This window comes from Archocentrus centrarchus, unplaced genomic scaffold, assembly GCF_007364275.1.
Source record: "Archocentrus centrarchus isolate MPI-CPG fArcCen1 unplaced genomic scaffold, fArcCen1 scaffold_24_ctg1, whole genome shotgun sequence".
NCBI lineage: Eukaryota > Metazoa > Chordata > Actinopteri > Cichliformes > Cichlidae > Archocentrus > Archocentrus centrarchus.
In genome coordinates, this window is record NW_022060254.1 from 6,611,380 (window position 1) to 6,637,759 (window position 26,380).

At 42.3% G+C, this 26,380-nt stretch overlaps 1 protein-coding gene across 1 annotated transcript; it reads left to right on the top strand.

The window, feature by feature from the left end:
* Positions 1 to 1,634: 1,634 nt before the first annotated feature.
* LOC115775654 (uncharacterized) lies at positions 1,635 to 26,187 on the top strand. The gene is made up of 11 exons (XM_030723126.1): positions 1,635 to 1,665; positions 10,953 to 10,994; positions 11,075 to 11,347; positions 11,426 to 11,668; positions 11,762 to 11,947; positions 19,344 to 19,379; positions 21,756 to 21,821; positions 22,006 to 22,050; positions 23,013 to 23,078; positions 25,974 to 26,018; positions 26,096 to 26,187. Exons 1-11 carry the CDS (start codon positions 1,635 to 1,637, stop codon positions 26,101 to 26,103), a joined length of 1,041 nt encoding a protein of 346 aa, XP_030578986.1. The 3' UTR covers positions 26,104 to 26,187.
* Positions 26,188 to 26,380: the final 193 nt, after the last annotated feature.

The window sequence follows — 26,380 nt, forward strand, 5'->3', positions numbered from 1 at the left end:
ACTTGATTACACACAGGTGGATTCTATTTATCATCATCAGTCATTTGGGACAACATTGGATCATTCAGAGATCCTCACTGAACTTCTGGAGTGAGTTTGCTGCACTGAAAGTAAAGGGGCCGAATAATATTGCATGCCCCACTTTTCAGTTTTTTATTTGTTAAAAAAGTTTGACACATCCAATCAATTTCATTCCACTTCACGATTGTGTCGCAGTTGTTGTTGATTCCTCACAAAAAATTAAAATGTTATATCTTTATGTTTGAAGCCTGAAATGTGGCAAAAGGTTGAAAAGTTCAAGGGGGCTGAATACTTTCGCAAGGCACTGTATGTAGCTCCGCTGTTCTGCTCTTCTTCATTAGAGCCAACACAAGTTTTATTTATTATTTTTATTGGGAAAAAAGAAAGGCAGCAGTATAGTGGTTAGCACTGCTGCCTCACAGCAAGAAAGTCTGGGTCTGACTCCATCTTAAGCGGTAACAGAAATGTAGAAGGTTTTGCTAATTCATTAAAAAAGAAAAACTGAAATATCACATGGTCATAAGTATTCAGACCCTTTGCTCAGTATTGAGTAGAAGCACCCTTCTGAGCCAGTACAGCCATGAGTCTTCTTGGGAATGATGCAACAAGTTTTCCACACCTGGATTTGGGGATCCTCTGCCATTCTTCCTTGCAGATCCTCTCCAGTTCTGTCAGGTTGGATGGTGAACGTTGGTGGACAGCCATTTTCCACATTCCACAATTTCCACATTTGTGGGGTTTTTTTTCTGTCAAGATGGGGTGCTGAGTGTATAATAATGAGAAATAAAATAAACTTCTTTTTTGATTTTAGCAAATGGCTGCAATGAAACAAAATGAAAAATTTAAAGGGTCCGAATACTTTCTGTACCCACTCTGTATATATGTATATATATATATATATATATATATATATATATATATATATATATATATATATATATATATATAGAGAGAGAGAGAGAGAGAGAGAGAGAGAGAGAGAGAGAGAGAGAGAGAGAGAGAAATAATTCTATATCACATCAGAAAAACTCAAGAGCAGAAACTGTGCACACTGCATCTAAATCAGCGTGCTGCGGTCTCACCATCATACACAAATTCAAAACCACACTGACCTCCATAAAGACAAACATACCACTGTAGTGGTGTTCCTTCAGTCTTTTCCAAGCCACTTCTGGGCTGCTACCACAGTAACTCAATCCTGAGGTTTATGACAGCAGAAGTAGTTCAGACTTCAAATGTTTATTTTGGAATAATCACAACATACTCACACAGTAGAAAAACTATATGCTCCCATGCCTAATGCAGCCCTCCATTCTTTCCCCTCACCTGACATCACTTTTGAAATAAAAAGGAATTACATTAAGAACCAGTCAAATGCACATTCAAAAATATTCATACATCATGTTTTAATTATTCAATAGCTATAAATGAGTAATAAACTTTATAGAAACTTTGGACTAAACTTTGATATAGTGGCTTTTACACCATTATAATAGCAGCAGGTTTATGCAGGGCTCAGCCAGTGACGCTGAGTGTGAACAGGGAAGTGAAGATGCTGTAGCTGAAGCCGTCGCTCTGTTGGTCAGACTTCATTTAGTCGTCATCCAGACAACATGAAGGCTGCATCTGTTTCTCTGCTCCTTGGTGAGTCAATCCTCGTCTTCTTACACTCATTAATCCATTCATTCCAGCTTTAACACACCTTTGTAGAGGAAAACACACATTTCCAGCAGAGAGTGACTCACAGCAGCACAAAGACTGAGCTAAAACACAGTTAGAGCCTCAGCTGCTGATTATAGTCCCCACAATTTACCTCTGACCTGTAACTGTGAGATAGTCCAACACTCAGACCAGTTACTGCTACTCCTTGGGTAAGAGTCAGTAAATCAGCAGCGATCACAGAAAGTGTCTGCTCCTAGCCACAAAGATACTAAACTTGTAATAAAGTGTAGATTTGAGTCAGTGTGAGTGTTTGTTGATTAAAACATGGTAATGATTGGGATGTGTCAGCTTTATGAACTAAATCTGACTCACCTTCTTCATTTACACAAGCTGCAGGATCCAAATACAGCAGGTCCCCATTCAAAGCTACTCAGTCAGTGAATGTAATGTCAGTGAAAGCTAACGTGATAATGTGACCCAGCTGGAGGTCTTATTGTGTCTTTGTGTGTATTATTACTGAGAGAACAAGGACACAACTTGAATCACATATTTACTGTGTGCTTTAACACCACAGTAACTGTTTTATAGTTCCTGTAACCATTCATGGTGGCACTCCCTTTTTTCTGTCTGCACTACAGGAACTGAGAACCATGGTAATTTTTAGAACCCTGTTGTAGGGTCTCCTTTAGATTCTAATGCTGATTATATATTTGTTACCATAAGAGATACATTGAGTTTCACACTGTGGTTGATGCAGATGTACCCTGATTTGCTGAATATATGAAAGAGATTAGCTAGATATATAAAGCAATATGCTATAAAGGACACTCCTGTCGTGTTAAATCCCAGGATTCAGTAGCTTGTAGATCCACATTTAGCAGCAATAAGTTGCAGTGATGGTTTTCTGTATAACTATGCTGCCCTCGCAGTGCGTTTCTGGCAGAGCTAGACAGCTAGTTAACACTTTGATACTCCAATAAACTCACAAGTCCTTGCTTGGCTTTGCACAGTTTAATTAAGAAGTGTCGCCAGTGTAAAACTGAAAAAATACAGAAACATAATCATATATTAATATACACACACTGTAATGGACTCCTCATGACAAATTACTAAGCAGCTAACTATACATGTAGAACATTCCCCAACTTAACAGGCTAGCTTAACAAGAATAGCAACTATAAAATTATCCAAAATAAAACATCAGAAGACTAACAAATAGTAGAAAACATAGTCAGAACTAATGCATGAACTACTTACAGACAAATGTGTCCAAGGCACAAGCGTAAGAAAGGGCACTCTTTTGCACCATGTGCTTAGCTGCTTTCCCTGTAACCAACTGCTTTCACTGATTAGCTACAAATCTATTCCATTAAAAATAAAATAAAAGGTCCACTAGGTGGCAGCATTGTACAAATGTGGTCACATTACCACTGCTTAAATTACAATTTTTTTTATAGAAAACAGCACACTCCCCGCTTGGCATGATGTTATCATGCCACTATCAAACTAAAGAAATGTCTCTAATTAGGAAACTGAAATCTCTTCTGTTTTTGTTCAATTTTCCTCAGAAATTAGGACTACAAGTTCTGAAACTGGTCTCAGGAAAACCTTGACAGTTCCTTCCTTCACAATCTTCACCTCCACTTTGCGAATAGCCTGGTCCTTGCTTGGCAGGGTTTTAACAACCACCCCTACTGGCCATTCATTTCTGTGAGCTTGGGTGTCTTTGAGTAAGACGACATCTCCCACTTTGATATTTGGCTTTCCTTGAATCCATTTTCTACGACTTTGTAGAGTGGACAAATATTGCCCTTTCCATCTTTTCCAAAAAGTGTCTGCGAGACACTGGACCTGCTTCCACTGCTTACCATGCAGGTCAGCCATTTGGAACTTTCCAGAGGGGGCTGCAACAGGATTTGTCTTTTGTGTCAGAAGCATTGCTGGGGTGAGGACTGTAGGCATGTCTGGGTCAGTAGACACAGGAACCAGGGGTCTTGAATTCATGATTGCCATGACTTCAGCCATGAGGGTGCTCAAGACCTCATGTGTGAGGCGCATCTGGCCTGTCTGAAGCAGCATTGCATCCAAAATGCGGTCCAGGGACGGTCCAGGGTCCAAACACATCAAGGCCTACATTTGTAAATGGCGGCTCGGGTGTGAGTCTGTCAACTGGCAAATCTGCCATCCTCTGTTCTTGAAATTTCCCACGCAACTTGCGACAAATAACACACTTGTGTATAATAGAGGACACGAGCCGTTTCCCACCAATAATCCAGTATCCAGCCACTCTGATTGCTCCCTCTGTTATATGGTGTCCTTGGTGAGATACTTGCTCATGATAGAATCTCACAAGCAGTGTGGCAATGTGATGAGTGTGTGGAATGATCAGAGGATGTTTTTCTTCTGTTGAGAGGTCTGCACACGATATGCGACCTCCAACCCGAAGTAAACCATTATCATCTGTCACAGGATTTAGCTTTCTGAGCTGGCTTTGCTTGTTACATGGCTTTCCCTCCTTGATACACTTTAAGTCTTCTTTAAAGACATCTTGTTGCACCGCACGTATAATCACTATCTTGGCTTGTGAGAGCTCCATCAGGGTTGGCCTATCTCTGAAACATTTCCAGCCTTTGTCTTTTGTTCCTTGCTGGTTTTCTTTAAAGGACGCTGCGACGTGAATCAGTTTGGCTGTAACACCACAGAGTTTTCTCCAGTTTGAGAATCGCTCAAAGCGTCATGACCCTAATTGGGCCCCAATGGTTCTGGTGATCATGGTTGTGACTTCAGGTGGATTTCTGCATCCGTGTCAGGATTCACAAGAGAGCAAAAACAGGGTTCAGGAACCCCCTCTGCACTGTCACAAGTTATAAAACTGGGTCCTGACAGCCAGCTGCTCTGTTGCAGTTGTTCTGCTGATGTACATCTGGTTGCATGGTCTGCAGGATTCTGGTTTGTAGGGATGTAGCACCACTGATCAGGATGGGTACATTGTCTGATGCGAGCAACCCGGTTGGCCACATAGACGTAAAATCTTCTTTTGGAGTTGTGAATATATCCAAGTACAATCCTGCTGTCAGTAAAGAACCTCACAGTATCCATTTGGATATCAAGCTCATCTCTGATCTGTTCATACAACTGTACAGCCAGCACAGCTGCACAAAGCTCAAGGCGTGGAATGGTAGGAGCTGGGCATGGGGCTAACTTGGACTTTCCCATGACGTATCCAACATGATTTTTCCCATTACAATCTCTTGCTCTCAAGTAGGCTACTGCTCCTATTGCCATTATCGAAGCATCTGAGAAAATGTACAGCTCCTTTGTCTGTGCTGAAGACAGTGAGACAGGAATATAGCATCTCTTTATGGACAGGTTTTTCAAGGCCTTCAGAGAGTCTTTCCATGTGTTCCACTCATCTTGCTTGTATGGAGGAAGCGGAGTGTCCCAGTCAGTACTTCCACGTGAGAGTTCCCGGACTAATGCTTTTCCTTGCATTACTACTGGAGCCACAAACCCTAGAGGGTCGTACAGGCTGTTCACTGTGGACAGCACACCTCTTCGAGTAAATGGCTTCTCCTCCTGGGATACCTGAAATGTGAAGCTGTCTGTTTCCAGGTTCCAGTAGAGTCCTAGGCTACGTTGTAGAGGAAGAGGGTCCACACCAAGCTCCAAATCCTTCAAGTCTCTTGCACGATCTTCCACAGGAAAGGCTTCCATCACCTGCCCACTGTTTGATGCCACCTTGTGTAGCCTCAGATTGGATGCTGCTAGCATCTGCGTAGTTCTTGCCAGGAGATCTATTGCCTTTTCTGGTGTGGAAACTGATGTAAGGCCATCATCCATATAAAACTGCCTCTCCACAAACTGCCTTGCATCAGAACCGTATTCTTTTTCACCCTTCTCTGCAGCACGTCTCATGCAATATATGGCCACGGCAGGGGATGGAGTGTTTCCAAACACATGCACTTTCATCCTGTACTCTACCATATTTGTGTTGAGATCACTGTCCTTGTACCAGAGGTAACGAAGATAGTCTCTGTGGTCCTCTCTGACAATGAAACAATAAAACATTTGTTGCACATCTGCACTGATAGCTACAGCCTCTTTGCGAAACCGCAGAAGAACTCCCAACAAAGTATTGTTTAAATCTGGGCCCTTGAGGAGTACATCATTCAGAGACACGCCTTCACACTCAGCACTTGAATCAAATACGACTCTTATCTGCTCTGGTTTCCTTGGGTGATACACACCGAATGTTGGCAGATACCAGTGTTCTTTCTCTTCCTCCATAGGTGGTGCTAGCTCAGCTTGCTCACTGTCAAGTGTTTTCTGCATAAACTCTATGTAGTGAGTTTTCATTTCCGCCTTTCTCTCCAGTGTCTTCCTGAGTGAACGGAGACGCTTTACTGCCTGCTCCCTATTGCTTGGAAGGCGTTGTCTAGGAGTACGAAATGGTAAGGGCGCCACCCAGCTGTGCTCCTCATTCTGATAAACTTCTTTGTCCATGATGTCCAGGAAGGTCTTATCATCCACCGATAATGCTGGTTTGTCATCATCCTTAGACCTCTCAAACACTGAGCATCCAAAGCTATCTGTGTTCTGAGAACGGCCTCTCTTTTCTGCACTGTTAACAGTGGTGGGCTGATGTAAGATGTTGCCATAGTCCTCCTTTATCTGAATATTATTTGGACATGGACTGAGGAAGGATGTGCGACCGTTATGTAGCACATTTGCTTTGTACACGTTTACTTTCTCTGGTCTGTGCACTGCACCCAGACAAGCTTCTCCCACGATGACCCAGCCCAGGTCAAGCCGCTGCGCATAAGGAGTATTGTGAGGCCCATTGATGTGCTCCCTTACCTTATGCACCCTTAGGATATCTCTTCCCAAGAGGAGAAGGATTGGAGCGTCGGGGTCCACCTCTGGAATCTTATTGGCAACTGGCCGTAGGTGTGGGTGATGCTGCACAACCTCAGGGGTCGGAATCTCCGATCGATCATCTGGCACCATGTCACATTCAATTAAAGTGGGGAGAGGAAGCTGTAGTTTTCCATCCACTGATTCAAGCACAAAGTTGTTGCCTCTTCTGCCTGAGGCCTCCACTGTTCCTGCACACGTTTTTAATGTGTATGGAAGTGGACTGGCCTTGATGTCAAAGAGCTGGAAGAATTCTGTCCTTGCAAGTGATTTGTTACTTTGCTCATCCAGCACCGCATACATCTTGATAGCTTCTCCTCTTTTCCCTGCTGGATATACTTTAACTAAACAGATCTTAGCACATGAACGAGGGCTCCCCATATCCCCGCAAACCTCTGTACACTTAGATGTGACTGAAGATGTCCTCTCTGCATGCTCCTCGTTTTCCTCCTTCTCCACCACAGTATTTCCTTTAACCACTGGAGGTGGACTAGGGTGTAGAGCTGTGATATGGACATTACTGTTACACTCAAAACATGTGATTGCCACCTTGCAGTCTTTAGCCATATGTTGTGTTGATCCACAGCATCTGAAGCAAATACAGTGTTCTTTCAGATATGCTTTGCGTTCTTCTAATGGCTTGCTTCTAAAGCTTCTGCATTTTTTAAGCAGGTGAGGCTTTTTGTGGATTGGACACTCTCTATCTGGCTCAATCCCTTTCTTTCCAGTAGAAAGGATACCACAATCTGTGGTCTCGGAAGAGATCTCTGTCTTGCGCACACTTACGGAAGCTTTGTTACTGTATTTTGTGGCCTTTTCTGTCCTTGCAGGTATGTGACTGGTTGAAGCGGAGAAAGCAAAGCTAGGATCATTTCTAACCTTGGCCTGCTGCCGGACAAATTGTGAGAAATAAGAAAAAGGTGGGAATGCTACCCCATAGTCCTCTTTGTATTTGGATCCTTGAGTAACCCATCTCTCTTGCAGGCTGTACGGTAATTTCTCGACTATAGGGTTTACACCACGAGCAGTGTCTAAATATGCCAGACCGGGTAGGAATCCTTCTTCTTTAGCACACTCCAGTTCAAGAAGGATGTCCCCTAGTTCCCGCAGTTTGTCGTTGTCTTTATTGGTTAGCTTAGGAAAATTTTCTATCTTTCTAAGCAGCGCATTTTCTATGACTTCTGCTGTCCCATAGCATTCTTCCAGACGTTGCCACACCATGTTGAGACCTGCTGAGGGATTGAGAATGTGCACTGAACGTATTCTCCGTGCCTGTTCTGCTGACTCTGCTCCCAGCCACTTGATCAGCAAGTCTAATTCTTCCCTGGCTGAAAGATTTAAGTCCTGAGTGGCACCAACGAAAGATGCTTTCCATGACCAGTAGTGTTCGGGTCGGTCATCAAATTCCAAAAGCCCCGAAGTCACAAACTCCCTGCGCATGAGATATCGAGCAAGCTCCTGTGCACTGCGTGGCTCAGGTTCAGACCCCCTATTGGGCAAGCTAACCAGCTGAGACCTTTGACGGTAAGGGTTGGATGGAGGTGTCTTCCCTGGTTCTTTTTCCTTTGTCTCAAAGTCTTTCAAACTTGGATGTTTGTGCTTCTGGGGAGTGATTGGATTATATTTTACAGAGTCCGCTGGCATTTGTTTGGAGGATGATTCTCTGCCGAACAACTCTGAGTGCTGTTGAATATAATCGCTTGTGCGTTCAGCTGGGCTGAGAGGCTTTTCTGGAACATGTAGTTTGTAATGCTTCTCCCCGCTTTCAACTTCCTCATCTTCATAAGCTGAAGCTTCAGCCTCTGCAGCTGCCACAATCTTTTGGCTGTGGAGAATGTGGAGACTAGCTTCGAGGTCAGCTTTTTGCTTCATAACACTAGCTTCCTTCTCTGCAAATACCAGCTGAGCTCGAGCTGCCTTCGCCTTAGCACGTGCTCTGGTGGCTGAAGCTGCTGTGGACTTTGATGCTTCACTGGACCGCTGCGACGACTTAGAAGACTTCTTGGAATACTGTGATTTAGTATCATGTGTATGGGGAGGCTCCTCCTTGTCAGGTGGATCGCAGGCTTCTACATCTTGACTTACTGCATGTGGTTGCTGCTCAGTAGCCAGACTATATTCCTTAGCATAGGACTTGCCTGAGCGTAGACTCATGGTGCCTGAGTTTTCCCTTGTTGTGCTTGAGCCCGCTGCGTAAGTGTCTTTTTACTATGCTGCCCTCGCAGTGCGTTTCTGGCAGAGCTAGACAGCTAGTTAACACTTTGATACTCCAATAAACTCACAAGTCCTTGCTTGGCTTTGCACAGTTTAATTAAGAAGTGTCGCCAGTGTAAAACTGAAAAAATACAGAAACATAATCATATATTAATATACACACACTGTAATGGACTCCTCATGACACATTACTAAGCAGCTAACTATACATGTAGAACATTCCCCAACTTAACAGGCTAGCTTAACAAGAATAGCAACTATAAAATTATCCAAAATAAAACATCAGAAGACTAACAAATAGTAGAAAACATAGTCAGAACTAATGCATGAACTACTTACAGACAAATGTGTCCAAGGCACAAGCGTAAGAAAGGGCACTCTTTTGCACCATGTGCTTAGCTGCTTTCCCTGTAACCAACTGCTTTCACTGATTAGCTACAAATCTATTCCATTAAAAATAAAATAAAAGGTCCACTAGGTGGCAGCATTGTACAAATGTGGTCACATTACCACTGCTTAAATTACAATTTTTTTTATAGAAAACAGCACAATAACTTTATGAGGCTGTTATATTGTTGTGGAGGAACTCTGTCTCTTCTTTATGACATCAATTCGCTTCTTTGACATTTGCAGCATTCGTTCATGTGCAGTTCTGTTAAGGTCCCACCACAGCAGGTTGAGGTCTGGACTCTGACTGGGCCGTTGCAGTACTTTGATTCTTTTCTTTTTCAGCTGTTCTGTTGGAGATTTGCTGCTGCGCTTGGAATCATTGACCTGTTGCATTGATCAATTTGAGGCCAAGCTTTAGCTGTGGGACAGATGGCCTCACAATTGATTCTAGAATACTTTGGTATACAGACGAGTTCATGACTCATTGATGCAAGGTGCCCAAATCCTCAGCCCTCCATCACTGTGCTGACAGCTGTTCTGAGGTGTTTGTGCTGATATGCTGAGTTTAGTTTTGTATTATGGCCAATCATCTCCACTTTGGTCTTCTCTGTCCAAAGGGCATTGGACTGTTTGTGAATGAAGATAAAAAAAAAGAAATTTCTGTATAAATTATGCATATTAATGTTTCAAATGGAAATCAGTGATTTGTCATTATTTTTATACCTGAATTTATTTGTACTTCGATCAGATATATATAAACAAATGATGGCCTGGCTTAGAAAATGTAAAGATTTAAACTGTTAGTGATTGCATTACTGTTAATACTACTACTACTGCTGTCTCAGTGATATTCAGAACCTCCATTATTTCAGCCCAAAACACTCCAGTGGAAAAAACTCTGGAAAGGTCCGCCTTTTCTGGCTTCCTCCTCAAACACCATTGTTTCAGTTTCTTCAGTCTGATGTTCTGCTGCTTTCTTGCCTTAGTGGTGCAGGAGTCTCTCTTACAATATTATCACCATTTTGTATAAGTATCAATAAACACATCTCTTTGTATAGAAAAATGGGGCATGGTAGTACGCAGATTGCGCAAGCCCTTTGGTTTAGATGGATTTTAAATTACTAACATGTGCAAAACAGTATGAAAAAAGCATGCAAGTTAAATGAATCAGATGGTAATTTTTGTACACAGTTGTTTTTGTTTTTGCTGTTTACACAGTGTGAGAACATTTCTATGCAAATACTAGTGAATGAGGACCATTGTCCCAGAAATCTTTTGGTTGATCCAGAAACCTCTTATTTCAAAGCTTGCTTTCCAGTGTTGTATACCACACTGCAACCAATTTTATCCTGTAAATGCTACCAACTATGTGGCAACCAGTTAGGGGATACACATTTTTCCCTAGTAACCAGTGGTTGCTAAGGAATCGCAGCAGTTAAAACACGTTTTACTACAAGCCTCATTTACCCAGTCACATTTTTCTCCATGCCTAAACACTTTGTGTAACATTCACAAACATTCAGACTCCCATGAATGCATCAGGAGCAGCTCAGGGTTCAGGATGTTGCCCAAAAATACTTTAACATGCAGACTGGAGCAGCCAGGGATCGAACTACGAGCATCTGATTAGTAGATGAACTGTTCTATCCCCAAGTGAAGCTGTATTCTCAATCACTAAAGTGATTCTCCCACACTTTCATTTGACCTCTAATGAACTCTGACCTTTAGTGACCTCTGTCCTCCTGTTGCAGGTGTGTGTGTGCTGCTGCTGTCTGCACTGACTGTTTCTGCAGGTGAGTTGATGGAAGTGAAAACAATCAGAGAGACTCCAACAAGAACACAAACACATTTACTCTGTCTGTCTGTCCTCCAGTCTCTCTGTCTGTCAGTCCAAACCTTCAGCAGTTCTTCAGAGGATCTTCTTCTTCAGTGTCTCTGAGTTGTGTTGATGATGGACAGACAGTTGGTGGATGGACAGTGAAGAGGACCAGAGGAGGACTCGCTGAGGACTGTGGAGCAGCTGCAGGTTTCGTGTCAGTTACTGAATCCTCCTGTGTTCTGGATCTCTCCTTTTCCTCTGGTGGAAATTTCTCCTGTGTAAACCTTTCTGGACAGCAGAGCGATGAAGTCTCCATCAGTGTTTCAGGTACAGACAGATGTTTGCAGCTGTCTCTCTGGTGGAACTCTGTCTCTGAATCACTCTGTTTGTGTCTTTGTTGGTCAGATGATTCTCTTATCCTGGAGATTCCTGCACTTCCTGTGAGGACAGGAAGTGACATCACCCTGCATTGCAGACAAAAGAATGGTGACACAGTCGCAGCTTATTTCTTTTTTAATGGAAGTGTTCTTGGATCTGGTAAATCAGAGCACACCATCACTAACATCCAGCAGTCTGATGAAGGTCTCTACTCATGTTCCACTGATACATTGGGATCATCTCCTCAGAGCTTTCTGAGGGTCAGAGGTCAGCACACTGAGATCGCTTCCTGTTTAAAGACCAGCCCTAATCTGCTGACCTGATAATAAACTGACTGAACCATCTTCATCATCTCTCCTACAGCTCTTCCTCCTCATGTACAGAGCACCACAGCCTGCACCTCTCCTGGTATTTCTGCTTGTCCCTCCTCTCCCACAGCCCTCCCTCCTCCTCTTTTCTCCTCCTCCATCATTCCAGTTGTAGCAGGTCTGGTTTCTGTGGTTCTTCTGGTTCTGGTTGGAGTTCTGATCTTCTGCAGGAAACTAAAAGGTATGAAGTCTGTCAGACTCAACAGTTCAGTGTGGATTGTGTGCTCACTCATACACAGAGGTGGGAAGTAACGAAGTACAAATACTTCGTTACTGTACTTAAGTAGATTTTTCAGGTATCTGTACTTTACTTAAGTATTTATTTTTCTGACTACTTTTTACTTTTACTCCCTACATTTTTACACAAGTATCTGTACTTTCTACTTCTTACATTTTCAAACAGACTCGTTACTTTTAACGTCAGAGAGAAGTTTGCATTTCCGGTCAGTGCGCCTTCAAACATAAAACGATCTGAGCCTAAACGGAGTAATAATAACACATAAGAGACAATCGTACTGCGTATCCTCCATCATCGGGGCTTATCTCGTACAAAGGGATTAAATACGCAAACCCATATAAGTAATGTATCATTTATAGCGCTATAATCGGGCCGGACCGAGTCCGTAAGTTGCGCTGCGGCACATAAACAGATTAGCTAGCGCTACTGAAGAGGAGCGAGCATGAAGGGAGTAACGTGTGGCAGGTAAATGCAACGTTTCTAAATGCTCAACAAATATCAGCAAACACACAAAGTGTGTGCAGTTTGTCACACAGTGTGTCTGCAAGCTAAAAGAAGAGCTGCTGTATTTCAGGGAGAGCAAAGAGAGAGAAGTTCACTCAGAGATGGAGAAAGAGGACAGGAGAGGAAGAAGAGAGGTTAGAATTAAAGGTAAGGACTGGAAAATAAACTGAAGAATGCTGACTTTGTGTAATTCAAAGATTCTATGAAAATACTGCAGTTTAGTGTTTAACCCCTTAACTGGCAGCAAAAAAATCACCTGACAAAAACTACATAACACCCTCTGGTCATTATTGGCTCTGAACAACCCATTTCATAGCCTATTAATCGGCTGCGTCTGGTCCGCGGGCCGAATGAAGTGCATTTATATGGCAGGCTAGACCCGCCCATTTTGACTGACACCTCATTCGGCCAATCATGTTAAGAAATGGGTTTCCCAGAGCCAATAATACTCAGAGGGCGTCACGTAGCTTTGTCAGGTGATTTGGTGCAGCCAGTTACATGATTGGCCGAATGACGTGTCAATAAAAATGGGAGGGTCTAGCCTGCCATATAAAAGGGACTACAAACGGCCCGTCACCGGGCCCTTGCCAGTTAAGGGGCTACTAAATAGGTTAGTTTGTTGTACTGTATTTACAGTAAAGCTCTGTGTTGGTGCACAGAGGCTGTGTTCATGGTCAGAGTTACAGGTTACATCAGTGCAGCAGAGATGAGTTTGAATCAAAGCTGCTGATGCTGAGATTCATTCACTGAATCCAACATTTCTACAGCCTGTATGCTGTCAGTGTAGGGGATGGAGATCAGCAGATAGCTCGGAAATACTGGGTTACATCTTTGTGAGTTCAGTTCATCCACACAGAGCAGTAAACCTCAGAGCACCAGGTCAGCTGATCACAGCCTGCACACCAACATCATTTACTGCAGCTCACAGTAGAAAGTTGTGATTCTTCTCCCCATGCAGAGACACTACAGCTGATCTTAGGGTTCCTCCACATTCTGAATCCCACTGTAACCCCTGAGTATCCTCATGTTGGCGTTTAGGTGGAGGCACAGTCACCCTCTACTATGGAGGACACAGAGAACAGAGCTGTGTTTAAATTCACTTTCACAGTTTGTGTCCTACAGAACAGATTCAAGCTGAGTGCATTCATTAGGATTAAAATTTAGATTGGAATAACATTTGTATTCTCATGTACTATTTTATATTATTACAATAATATATAATGAGGTTCGGTTTGTTTTACACAAAAATAGCAGGTAGAAACATCCTCCAAAAAACTACTTTTACTTTCTTACTTTGAGTACATTTCAGAGCCTGTACTTTTTTACTTTTACTTAAGTAGAGAAGTTGAACCAGTACTTCGACTTTTACTAAAGTATTTTTTAACATAAGTACTTGTACTTCTACTTAAGTACAGAATGTCAGTACTTTTGCCACCTCTGCTCGTACAAACATATAAAGCATCCAAGAATCAAACAGTGTCACATGCAGGATCACATTTCTAAAGCCTCCTCTGAAAGGCTCTTGGAAGCAGTTTCAGCAGTGGAGGACAAACAGCTTCAGCAGCTTCAGATGCCGAATCAGTAAAAAGAAACAGCTGTTTCCTTTGTGCCATTTCACATTGGTGCATTTGGTTCCTGGCAGAGTGACAGCGGTGTAAGACAGGAGGAAATGACACAGCCAAGGGAAGAACTCTGTAGTTTGGCTGCTGAACTGAAATGCAGGCTGAGAGCTGATAGGTTCAGATCATTTTAATAACTCAGAGAACAAACACACAACTCTTTTGAACTTGCGCAAGGAGGAGAGATCCGTTCCTTCAACTCAGCTCGCGGCTGAGCGGAAGTTATCTGTCCTAAAGGACGGCTTCCTGTGCAGCGCTTTTATTCGGACTTTCACAATAAGATCATGTGGGTTACACCAAACGCAGTTTACAGCATGTAATAAACAATATTCTTGGCTTTTTCCTTACCATATATGGTCGTAAGCGTACTGTGACATGTGCGCATGTAACATGGCGTATACGAGACACGTATCCTATATGTGTTCTCTGCAGGCTTGAAACAGCCTGCAGGTAACTACAACTTCCTTTGTAAGAAATGTCACCATGTGTTCCCATTTCAAACATAAAAACAACAGTATCATATGTACATAAAACAACTTATAGAAAATATACAAACAGAAGATATGATAATTTATAATAAACAGAATGGAATTTATACCATAACTCCAACAAGAGCAACCACTTCTTAATATTTCAGATTTTACTAACTAGCTACTGTAGTTTAGATTCTAGAGATCTTTATTTTAACTTACTCTGTGTTTTACAATGTATTTAAGTATTAACTGGTTAATTCATTCATCTTTAACTGAGTTCCAGTGTCATGTTCACTCTGGGCTTCATATTCTATTTTACATGAAGGCTTTTTTATCTACAGTGAAGTTTAAACAAACCTGTGAGGTTTCACTTTAAACGTACGGTTCTTAAATTAGTTCATAATGTGAAGTGAAACTTTCTGCGCTCTCTGTCAAAAGGAAGCAGACAGATGATGTGCAGATGCTGCTGTGATCATTATACCTTATATGTATCTGTGCTGATGGTGAGGTGACAGAAAATACTTATCATGCTGTTACTTTGTTTGTTTTGTAACTTTGACCCACTGAGCAGACAGATGTCTATTGGTGGCTGTAGCTCAGTAGGTAGAGCAGGTCACCTACTGATCAGAAGGTCAGCGGTTCGATTCCTGGCTACTCCAGGCTACATGCCAATGTATCCTTGGGCAAGATACTTAACCCCAAGTTGCTCTCCGACCGTCCCGTCGGAGTATGAATGTGTGTGAATGGTAGTTAATTAAAAAGCACTTAGCTTAGCAAACATGGAAGTGCTTGTATGAATGGGAGTGCATGGGTGAATGTAAACATGTTGTAATAGCGCTTTGAGTGCTCTGACTGAGTAGAAAAGCGCTATATAAGAGCTAGTCCATTTACCATTTATTGTTATTTCTGGTCACCTCCAGTGTTACACCACAAGACATAAGGTTATAGTTTACACCTAACTTCCCCAAAAATCTTTCAAACATTCCTCTAAGCATTAGAATTAAGGTTAACCATCATCCTACCAACATATTTAATATTATATATATATATATATATATATATATATATATATATATATATATATATATATATATATATATATATATATATATATATATATATATATATATTATAGACTGAAGTCGCTAAGGAACCCAAAGATCATGTTTTTATATATAAGAAAAAATAGATTGTTAGTCTTTTTGTAAGGTTACTATTAATTTGAATATTTTGTAAACTTGTCTTTAATATGACTTGAAAGTTTCAATCAAAGTACAGTGCAACAGTCATGACTTTTACAGAAAGGAAAACAGAAACAGTTATTATCAATTTTTCAAACCATTCCTTTAGCAAAAGAAGCAATAAAACACCATAAAAAAAACTCAATACACAGAAAACTGTGTTATCCAATCCAATCCAGCTTTATTTATAAAGTGCTTTATTATCAACCACAGGGTCCAAAGTGCTGTACAATATAACAATAATATACATAAAACAACTCAATAAAATGCATTAAAATACCTGAAAATTACATAAAAAATACAAAAATATAAAAAAATAACAAAGCTCACAGACTCTGTGTTTAATTAATGTTAAAAGCGAAAGGAAAAAGGTGAGTTTTTAAAAGTGATTTAAAGTGTGTGAGTGATGAGGCCTGTCTAATATGCAGTGGCAGATCATTCCAGACATTTGGTGCTGCCACTGCAAAGGCCCGGTCCCCTCTGAGCTTAAACCTGGTTTTAGGCACAGTCAGAAGCCGCTGGTCTGCCGACCTGAGTGACCGGGTGGGAATGTAAGTGTGTAGAAGCTCAGAGAGATCAGGTGGGGCAAGACCATTTAGAGATTTAAGAGTCAATAAAAGAATTTTAAAATGGATCATAAAACAAACGGGTAACCAGTGAAGTAAAACAGGTGAAATGTGCTCATGTTTGCAGGCACCAGTTAAAAGCCACCCAGCAGCACTCTGCACCAGTTGAAGGCGAGCAATAGTGGACCCTCTAAGCCCCATATAAAGTGCATTACAGTAATCCAGCCGAGTGGTGACAAAGGTGTGGATTACTGTTTCAAAGTCTCGCCTTTGGAGAATTGGCTTTATTTTGGCCTCAGGTGGAAAAAGCTCGAGTTGACCACAGCATTAATGTGGATATCAAGCTTCATGTCTGGATCTATTTTAACTCCTAAGTTTGAGATTGTTGGTTTGAGAAACTGTGCCAGAGGACCCAGATCTACCAGAGGGGTCACTGAGTTGTTACCAAAAACCATCACCTCTGTTTGTTTCTCATTAAAACTTAGGAAATTCAGAGCCAGCCATGCCTTAATGTCACCTAAGCATTTAAGTAATTGTGCCACTGAGTAGGAGTCTTTCCTTTTAAGAGGCACATATATCTGGCTGTCATCTGCATAGCAGTGGAAAGAGATACCATATTTTCTAAGTATGTGGCCCAGCGGTAATAGAAAAAGAGTAAAAAGGAGTGGGCCTAGAACCGAGCCCTGTGGTACCCCACACACAAGTAGAGCCGTGGAGGACACAAATTCACCAACTCCAACACAGAAACTCCGACTTGACAAGTACGACTGAAACCAACTCAGGGCTGTACCCCTGATTCCCGCCCACTTCTCCAAATGAGAGGTTAAAATTTTATGGTCAACTGTATCAGAGACAGCAGTTAAATCTAAAAGAACAAGAACACCACAATCACCTGAGTCAGTAGCTAAAAAGATGTCATTAAAAACTTTTAAAAGTGCTGATTCAGTGCTGTGCAGGGGTTTAAAACCAGATTGGAAGACTTCAAAAATATTGTGCTCATTTAAAAAGGTCATTAGCTGACTGTAAACCACCTTTTCAAGGATTTTTGATTAAAAAAAAGGCAGACTAGAAATAGGTCTAAAGTTAGCCAAAACTGTGGGATCCAGACCAGGCTTTTTTATCAGAGGCCGCACACCAGCATGTTTGAAATTTACAGGGACAACACCTGAGCACAATTAGTGCAGAAAGATTTCTTTAAAAACACAAGGAGGGATAACATCATTTGGAGAACCAGAAGGCTTCAAGTGACCAACAAGCTCCTGTAGAAATCCCAAAGTTACAGGCTTAAAACTGTCAAAAACGGCAGAGCAGGAAACAGAGACTGAGGGGTCATTCACAGGAGGAGACATAAGAGCCCTTGCAGTGGTGACCTTACTGATAAAGAACTGCAAAAATCTTTCACAGACATCAAAGGAGGCTTCAATGCAGTCAGACTGTGGTGGATTTAAAACACTACTGATGGTTTTAAACAGCCCACGAGGCTTGTGACAATTTGAGACAACAATAGCTGAGAGATATTTAGTCCTGGTCTCTTTTACAGTTGACTGATAGTGACGCCAACAGTCTCTTAGAATTGGAAAGGACACCTGTAATCTGTCTTTTCTCCAGTTCTGCTCAGCTCTGCGACACTCGCGTCTGACTGAGCGGGTCGAGTCATTCAGCCAAGGCTCATGTTTAGCTTGAGACTAATCTTTAATGGAGCCACAATGTCAATAATGTTTTGGCAGGTGTTATGAAACCATAAACTCGACCCCTCTGTATCATCACCTACACACTCAGGAATGACACAGTTCTGTGTGAAAACAGTGGAGAACTGAAGAGCTGTGGAAGGGTTCATGATCCATCTGTGAGCAGCAGGCAGAGGTTTCACTACAGTACAGCCCAGAGATCCCAAACAGGACAGGCCTGTGGTCAGAAAACACTGCCTCACAGATCTCCAGATTAAGAACAGGCAGACCGTGTGTCAAAACGAGATCTAGTGTGTGTCCACGTTCCTGAGTGGCACCAGACACGGACTGCACCAGTCAATGAGAGTTAAAAAGTCTATTGCAATAGGGTGGTCAGGACAACACATGGACATTAAAATCTCCAGCAATAAGGACACGATCATAGTTGGGCATAACTTCTGATAAGAACACAGAAAATTCATTTATAAAGTCCTTATTTTATTTGGGAGGCCAAAAGACCAGGGCGCACAGCACTGTGTGAGAGCGACCCACTTCTCTCCAACTTGTTGAATTGATAGTGCTGGTAGTATAAAATTGTTATGTTTAGCTTAGAGCAGTGCTCTGAGGGGGAAGGGAGCACAGGCAGCTGGCTGGGAAGGCCTGTCTCTCTGAACAAGATTGACCACATCTATCACATTGTGATATCTTCTGATTCTTTACTATATTAAACATCTTAATTTTTTAATTAAAGTGTTTCAGGTGTCCTCCTTCACAAATAAAAAACACGCATTGACAAAAACCTCAAGCAGTGAGCGGTAGAATTGGGCCTGGGTCTGTTGTCTTACAACACAAAGACTCAAAACATGTCACTTCTGGTGAAGAGCTGCCTCCAGAAGACCAAAGTGAATGTTACTGACCGGCCTGCACAAACTTGAATCCCACTGAAAATCTGTTGGGTGAACTGAACACCAAGAAGTCCACCAGATCTGGAGGAGCTGGAGATGTTCTTCAAAGAAGAATGGGCTGGACATGTGTGAGCCATGCTGAAAACTACAGCAAATGACTGCAGGCAATTAGCCAGTATAAGGATATGCGATTAACTATTAGCATAACTTTACTTCTTCTCCACAGTGAAACACTAAAGACTGCAGTCAGAACGTCAGAGGGTTGTGGACAGTCTCACCTCTCCATAACAGTTTATTCATGTTAATGTGCTTCTTTGTTTCCTCCTTCATTTTTCAGGAAGGAGTGACTCCTCCCCTCCTTTAGATGTGACTTATGCTGAAGTCACCACCACACAGAGAGGTAGGCTGTAAGAGGGTCTCACCAAAATACCCCCCCCCCCCCCCCCCCCCCCACACACACACACACACAATTCTTTGCATATTCAATCAACCCACAGTTTCAGGGAATACATGAAATATTGTGTGTGTGTGTGTGTGTATGTATACTTGTATAGACAGTGACCATCAAACACTAGTGGTGGGTGGATCGATACAAAATATCGATATTATCGATACGAAGCTGGTATTGGTATCGAACAATATTAGCGTGATAGGATCGATACTTTAGTTGATTTGTCTCCTGTAAGTTCAGTGTGTTGCTCCTGTTCATCAGAGAGTGAGAAATGTCTGTGCAAACACAGCTCCTCTCATGCAGGCACTCTTTGCCCCACTCCCTCCTCTCCCGAGTCTCTGCACCGCTGTGATTAGTTCTCTGTGGTCACGTGACTCAGTGGCACTGAGCAGTCATGTCGGCTGCAGTGAGTGAGAACGCCGAGCGTCGTGCAGATGTACTATACAGCTGGAAATGAAAACAGTGTAAACAGTGATGCGTTTTGTGAGGAAATTCTCTAGTGTGGGAACATCATGGACTTATTTAAAGAGCACAAAAAAGAAAAAGCTTGGTTCCCGAGGAGCAGGAGGAAGGGTATCCCTCAGACAGACCCAGACCCCGATCCGGAGACAGAGCCCACTGTCACAGTCCTTTCAGAGAGGCTAAGAATAACCAGGTAGCTCATATACTGGTGAAAGTGATGTTTCAGTGATCACTCATGTCGGTTCTTCAGCATTAGTTAATGTTAAAAAATAACATCATCTTAGCTGTTACGTAGCCCCTTAACTGGCAAGGGCCCGGTGACGGGCCGTTTGTAGTCCCTTTTATATGGCAGGCTAGACCCTCCCATTTTTATTGACACGTCATTCGGCCAATCATGTAACTGGCTGCACCAAATCACCTGACAAAGCTACGTGACGCCCTCTGAGTATTATTGGCTCTGGGAAACCCATTTCTTAACATGATTGGCCGAATGAGGTGTCAGTCAAAATGGGCGGGTCTAGCCTGCCATATAAATGCACTTCATTCGGCCGGCGGACCAGACGCAGCCAGTTAATAGGCTATGAAATGGGTTGTTCAGAGCCAATAATAACCAGAGGGTGTTATGTAGTTTTTGTCAGGTGATTTTTTTGCTGCCAGTTAAGGGGTTAAGCAGACTGATTTCCTATAGACAATATTCAGGCAGTCAAATATATATTCAGCCCATTAAGCTATGTTAAATTACTTTATTGAAACCTACCCTTTGTGCGGACTCATCAACTCTGTAACAGACTAAGTCTATGATTGAATTGTTTTGATATTTTACCTTTATTGTGTTAACTAGTTATTGAGGAAAGTAAAAATCAGAGTGATTTAGTGGTCTTTAAAATGTGTTCAGATGTGGCAAACTAATGATGATTCATGTCAAATCATGACACTACTCTCCCCTACATAAGCAGCCTTTAGTCAAAAGTATCGTTATTGGTACTGATATCGTCAATACTGGCCCTATATTTACTTGTATTAAATCGATACCAAAATTTGCAGTATCGCACACAACTATCAAACACAGTCAGGCTGGTCTCAGTTACCTTCTCAGGTATGATCACAGAGTCCAGCTGCAGCAGAGGAGCCATAACCTCCCCTCTGCATCACACCAGGAATCAAAGAAAGCACCAAATTTGATGCGCTAGCAGAGTTTCCTCCCACACCACATTCTCTGGACACAGAGAGGCCCATCCCAGTTATCATATGGAAAGAGGCAGGGTCCACCCTGTACAGGTGGCCAGCCTGTTGCAGGGCCAACACAGAGAGACAGAGAACCGTTCACGCTCCCATTCACACCTATGGGCAATTTAGAGTGACCAGTTAATCTAACCCCACTAACTGCATGTCTTAGGAGTGTGGGAGGAAACCCACACAAACACAGGGAGAACATGCAAACGCCACACAGAGAGGTCTGAGCCAATGTGGAATCAAACCAGACCTTCTAGATGTTATTAGAGCTGTAAAGCAGCAGTGCTAACCACCATGCCACAGTGCTGCCATTTACATCAATAATAATTTTAAAAAAGGTTCTTTTTGCTTCTGTCCAAAACATGGGGTTAAGGTTCAGGTTGAGGGTTGGGGTCATCACTAACAGTGACTCAGGGGGAGGTGGGGGCACTTTGTGTATGTGGAAATGAATCTCTTCATGTTCAGGTAAATGATCAAAGGATCAAATTCACATTTTGTGGATCTTTCACAAACTGCTGCTGAGGCTCAGATGGAGAAACAGGTGATGATGAAACTCTGAGAGTCCTAATCTGACCAATCAGAGAGTCAGAGCTGAAGCTGCAGGTACTTAATTCATATTTCTGTCTTCAGGTCCTGCTGAGGTCACCTATGGTCAGGTGGTCTTCAACAATAAGAAGGAAGCTGGCAGGAGGACAGGTAACCATGACAACCACTCCTGGAACTTATTCATCACCAAATTCAACATAATTTCAAGAACTTCACGTTATAGTTCCTCCATGAGCCTGTAGGGGGAGCTAGAGACATGACTGAACTCAGATTAAAACAGTGGTGTTGCAGACAGACACACACAGGCTAATGCTTTATACTCTGTGTGTTACAGAGCAGTCAGCTGATGGGGCTGTTGTGTATTCCTCAGTGAGAGCAGGTAACATTTAGATACGTGTGTGTGTGTGTGTGTGTGTGTGTGTGTGTGTGTGTCTGTGTGTGTGTGTGTGTGTGTGTGTGTGTGTGTGTGTGTGTGTGTGTGTGTCTGTGTGTGTATTTTTTTTTTTTTTAGACAAAAATCCAGCTGAACCACATGTTGTATACTCTGATGTGACAAATCACACTGCAGGTACAAATGAACAGAAAACTGTTGATCACGATTATTGTTATTATGATGATCATGGTGACGGTGGTAGTGATGATGATGTTGTCAGTGATGATGATGATGGTAGTGGTAATGATGATGATGGGGACAATTTTGATGATGAGGAGGCTGAGGATAATGACGATGGTGATCATGATGATGATAATGGTGATGATGATGGTGGTGATGAAAGTGGTTCAGTGTGTAGGTCATGTATGGACAGAAAGCATCAAACAGTCAGTCTGGTCTCAGGTACGATCACAGAGTCCAGCTGCAGCAGAGGAGCAGCTCTCTGACAGTTTACCTCCATGTCTGGATGACTCCTGCTGCTTTATGCTTCATAAAACTCCTCAGAGCTTCATAATGACCTGATACCATCCCCTCTGAATCAAACCAGGAAACAAAGAAACTTTGATGAGTTATTCCCCCCACACCACGTTAAGTCTGATAAGCTTCATCAGAGGTTTAGTTAGACCAAAGCTACAGCTGGAGAAGGTTAGTCTCTAGTTTTTTTATCCTCTTCATTCAGGCTGAACACAGCTGCACTCTTTGCTTTTCTGAAGGTATTTTAACATTTGCATCAATTATAATTTTTAAAAAGTTCTGTTTCCTTCTCTCCAAAACATGGGGTTCAGATATAGGGTGAGGGTTGGGGTCATCACTAACAGTGACTCAGGGGGAGTTGAGGGGCCCCATTCTGACCAATCAGAGAGTCAGAGCTGAAGCTGCAGGTACTTAATTCATATTTCTGTCTTCAGGTCCTGCTGAGGTCACCTATGGTCAGGTGGTCTTCAACAAAAAGAAGAAAGCTGGCAGGATGACAGGTAACCATGACAACCACTCCTGGAACTTATCTGGTTGTTAAGTGATGACGTAGATTTCCATTTGTCACCTGATCAATATGCTGCAATGCTGTGTCCCTGGTTGTTTTAACCGATCCGACTCGAAAAGAAACCCACTCAGCTGTCATTTTACCGATGAGAAAGAGAAGAGGAAATGCTGCAGCTGATAGGGTACGTTACAATCATCTTTAATACTAAACAGTCATTGGTTATGCCATTGCTGTTTATTTAGGAGCATTTGGACCCGAAAATGACGTCAGACTTAAAGACCGGATTCATCACCAAATTCCATATACACTGCCTGGCCAAAAAAAAAAAAGTCACAACCAAAAAAAAAGGTCAGACACTAACATTTTGTTGGACCGCCTTTAGCATTGATTACGGCATTCATTTGCTGTGGCATTTATTTCCATCCAGTGTTGTATCAATTTTTCTCCAAGATCTTGCAGTGATGATGGCAGATTCAAAGCCTTCTCCACCACATCCCAAAGATTCTCAGTGGAGTTGAGGTCTGGACTCTGTGGAGGCCGATCCATGAGTGAAAATGATGTCTCATGCTCCCAGAACCAACTTTCACAAGTCGAGGCCGATGAATCCTGGCATTGTCATCTTGGAATATGCCCGTGCCATCAGGGAAGAAAAAATCCATTGATGGAATAACCTGGTCATTGAGTATATTCAGGTAGTCAGCTGACCTCATTCTTTGAGCACATAATGTAGCTGAACCTAGACTTGACAAACTGCCACAGGCTTGTGCAGTAGGCACTAGGCATGATGGGTGCATCACTTCACCTGCCGCTCTTCACTCTGGAACAGGGTAAATCTGGACTCATCAGACAACATGACTTTTTTCCATTGCTCCAGAGTTCAATCTTTATGCTCCCTCGCAAATTGAAGCTTTTTTTACAGTTAGCCTCACTGATTAGTGGTTTTCTTAAGGCTACACAGCTGTTCGGTCCCTATCCCATGAGTTCCCTTCACATCGTGTGTGTGGAAATGCTCTTACTTTCACTATTAAACATAGCCCTGAGTGCTGCTGTTGTCTTTCTTCGATTTGTTTTATCCAAACATTTAAGTGATCACGATCACAATCATTCAGGATTTTTTTCCGGCCACATTTCTTCCTCAAAGACGATGGGTCCCCACTATCCTTCCAGTTTTTAATAATGCGTTGGACAGTTCTTAACCCAATTTTAGTAGTTTCTGCAATCTCCTAAGATGTTTTCTCTGCCTGATGCATGCCAATGATTTGACCCTTCGCAAACAGACTGACATCTAATCAGCCATGCAGTAATTATCCAATAGGAAGCTCGTACCTATTTGCGTAGTTAAATCCAGGTGGCAACTTTTTTTTGGCCAGGCAGTGTAATTTCAACAACTTCAAGTTATATTTTCTCTATGAGCCTGTGGGGGAAGCTTGAGACATCACTGAACTCACAAAGACTAAAACAGTGGTGCTGCATACAGACACACGAGAGCTGTATCCAAATTCAAATTCAGGGGCTACATCCTTCAAAGAACCCGGCCTACGCAGACTGGATATGAAATTGTCCGGTCAAGCTTTCACATCTGCGTAGCCTTCCCTCTCTTGAGCATAGTTCATGTCACCTTGCAACTGTGACAGTGTGAAGCACAGCTGTGGAAAAGAAGCTGTTATAATGGAAGTGAACTTTTGCTTAACTTTAATTTCAGCCAAAACGATTTGCTCAGGAACAAATGAAACACCGAAACCGTTAGAGATCATCTGAGTGAGTTATATCTGTGTTTAACTTCCACTCAGCCAGCGGGGATTCTCTTCTGGACCTCGGCAGAGGTGGACGCCTTTTCTTTCCCTCCCAACCCCTCCTAATTTACCCTGCTTTGCTGTTTCACTGTGCTTTAAGAGTCTCTTTTTACATATCTTCTGAACTGGAAATTAAAATTATGGATCTGGTCAGCTGGTTTGTCAACACTATTGATCAAATTTTCTCCATGAGGAGAAAGCAGTGAGCAGTGTGAAGGTATGTGCAGAGCAGTACAAACTCAGACTCAGTATCTGCTGGAGCTGAATCACAAGTTGGATGCGAATCTTGAGGCTTGCATGCGGAATGGATTAAATCTTGGAGAAGTGTCTGTATCTGCTCGGCAAAGAAGGAACCAAGAAAATTCAGATGAGTGAGAGTTTTCAGTGAGACTGGAAGGCTGTGTTCACTATTGTTTCCATCTTTTTAAACAGCACCACCTCACTGTGATGGCAGCATGGCCGCAGACACTTATCTCACATGTTTGTTTGATTTTTTTCTTGGATGGGTGTTCTGGAACCCAGTTTAATTATATGTTTGACATATAATGACAATAAAGCTATTCTGATTCTGAAAAGTATGTGCCGGTAGTCGGGCGTTCTCTCCGACCTTGATAGCCCAGTCAGCTGACAGATAGTGAGGCGAGCTGCTATCCGAAAACGTCAGACCATTTTTTGCAATTAAGCGATATCTTGATAAAACGAGCTAATATTTGAGGTTTACATATTTATATTCTTGCCTGAAAACATCTTAAAATTTTATTTTGTCACACAAACAGTCATAATTCAAACTTTCTGGCCATTCTTCGCCATTGCATGTTTGAGTTTTGATGAGCTATCAATCATGGGATATGGTAGGCCACGAAGGATACACTGGACCCATCCTTCAAAGTCAAGAAAAGAAGGACCCCTTTGTTGACCACATTTGGAGGAGTCTTTAAATTTGGACAGCCTTCATCGCCCCGCTGTGATGTAATCAGCCTACAAATTGAATTAAATTGAACTGAAATTGAATTGACTTGAAATGCAGCCTTCGAAGGATGTGGCCTCTGAATTTGGACACAGCTACAGTCTAATGCTTTAACTGTGTGTTACAGAGCAGTCGGCTGATGGCGATGTGGTGTATTCCTCAGTGAGAGCAGGTAACATTTACATACATAGTGTGTGTGGTGAAGGTCAGAGGTGAACAGCAGGAATCATTGATGTTTGTCTCTGACAGGAAACTGAGGACACACTCAGCCTGATGGAGGAGCTTCACACCACCACGCTGAGCCACGCTCCTCCTAAACTCTGATGGATGTCTTATTGCAGCTCCTGCTGTAGGCTTGTGTCATTGTTACAATCAGCTTTTATGTGCTCAGTGTACAGACATGAAACAGAAACGTTTTTATTAATAAGGTTTTTCATATCAAGACATAATAAAAATCATCTGGTCCTCACCAGGTTCTCAAATGATTTAATACAGCCTCAGCACATGACAACAACAAAGAGGGGAAGGAGCAGC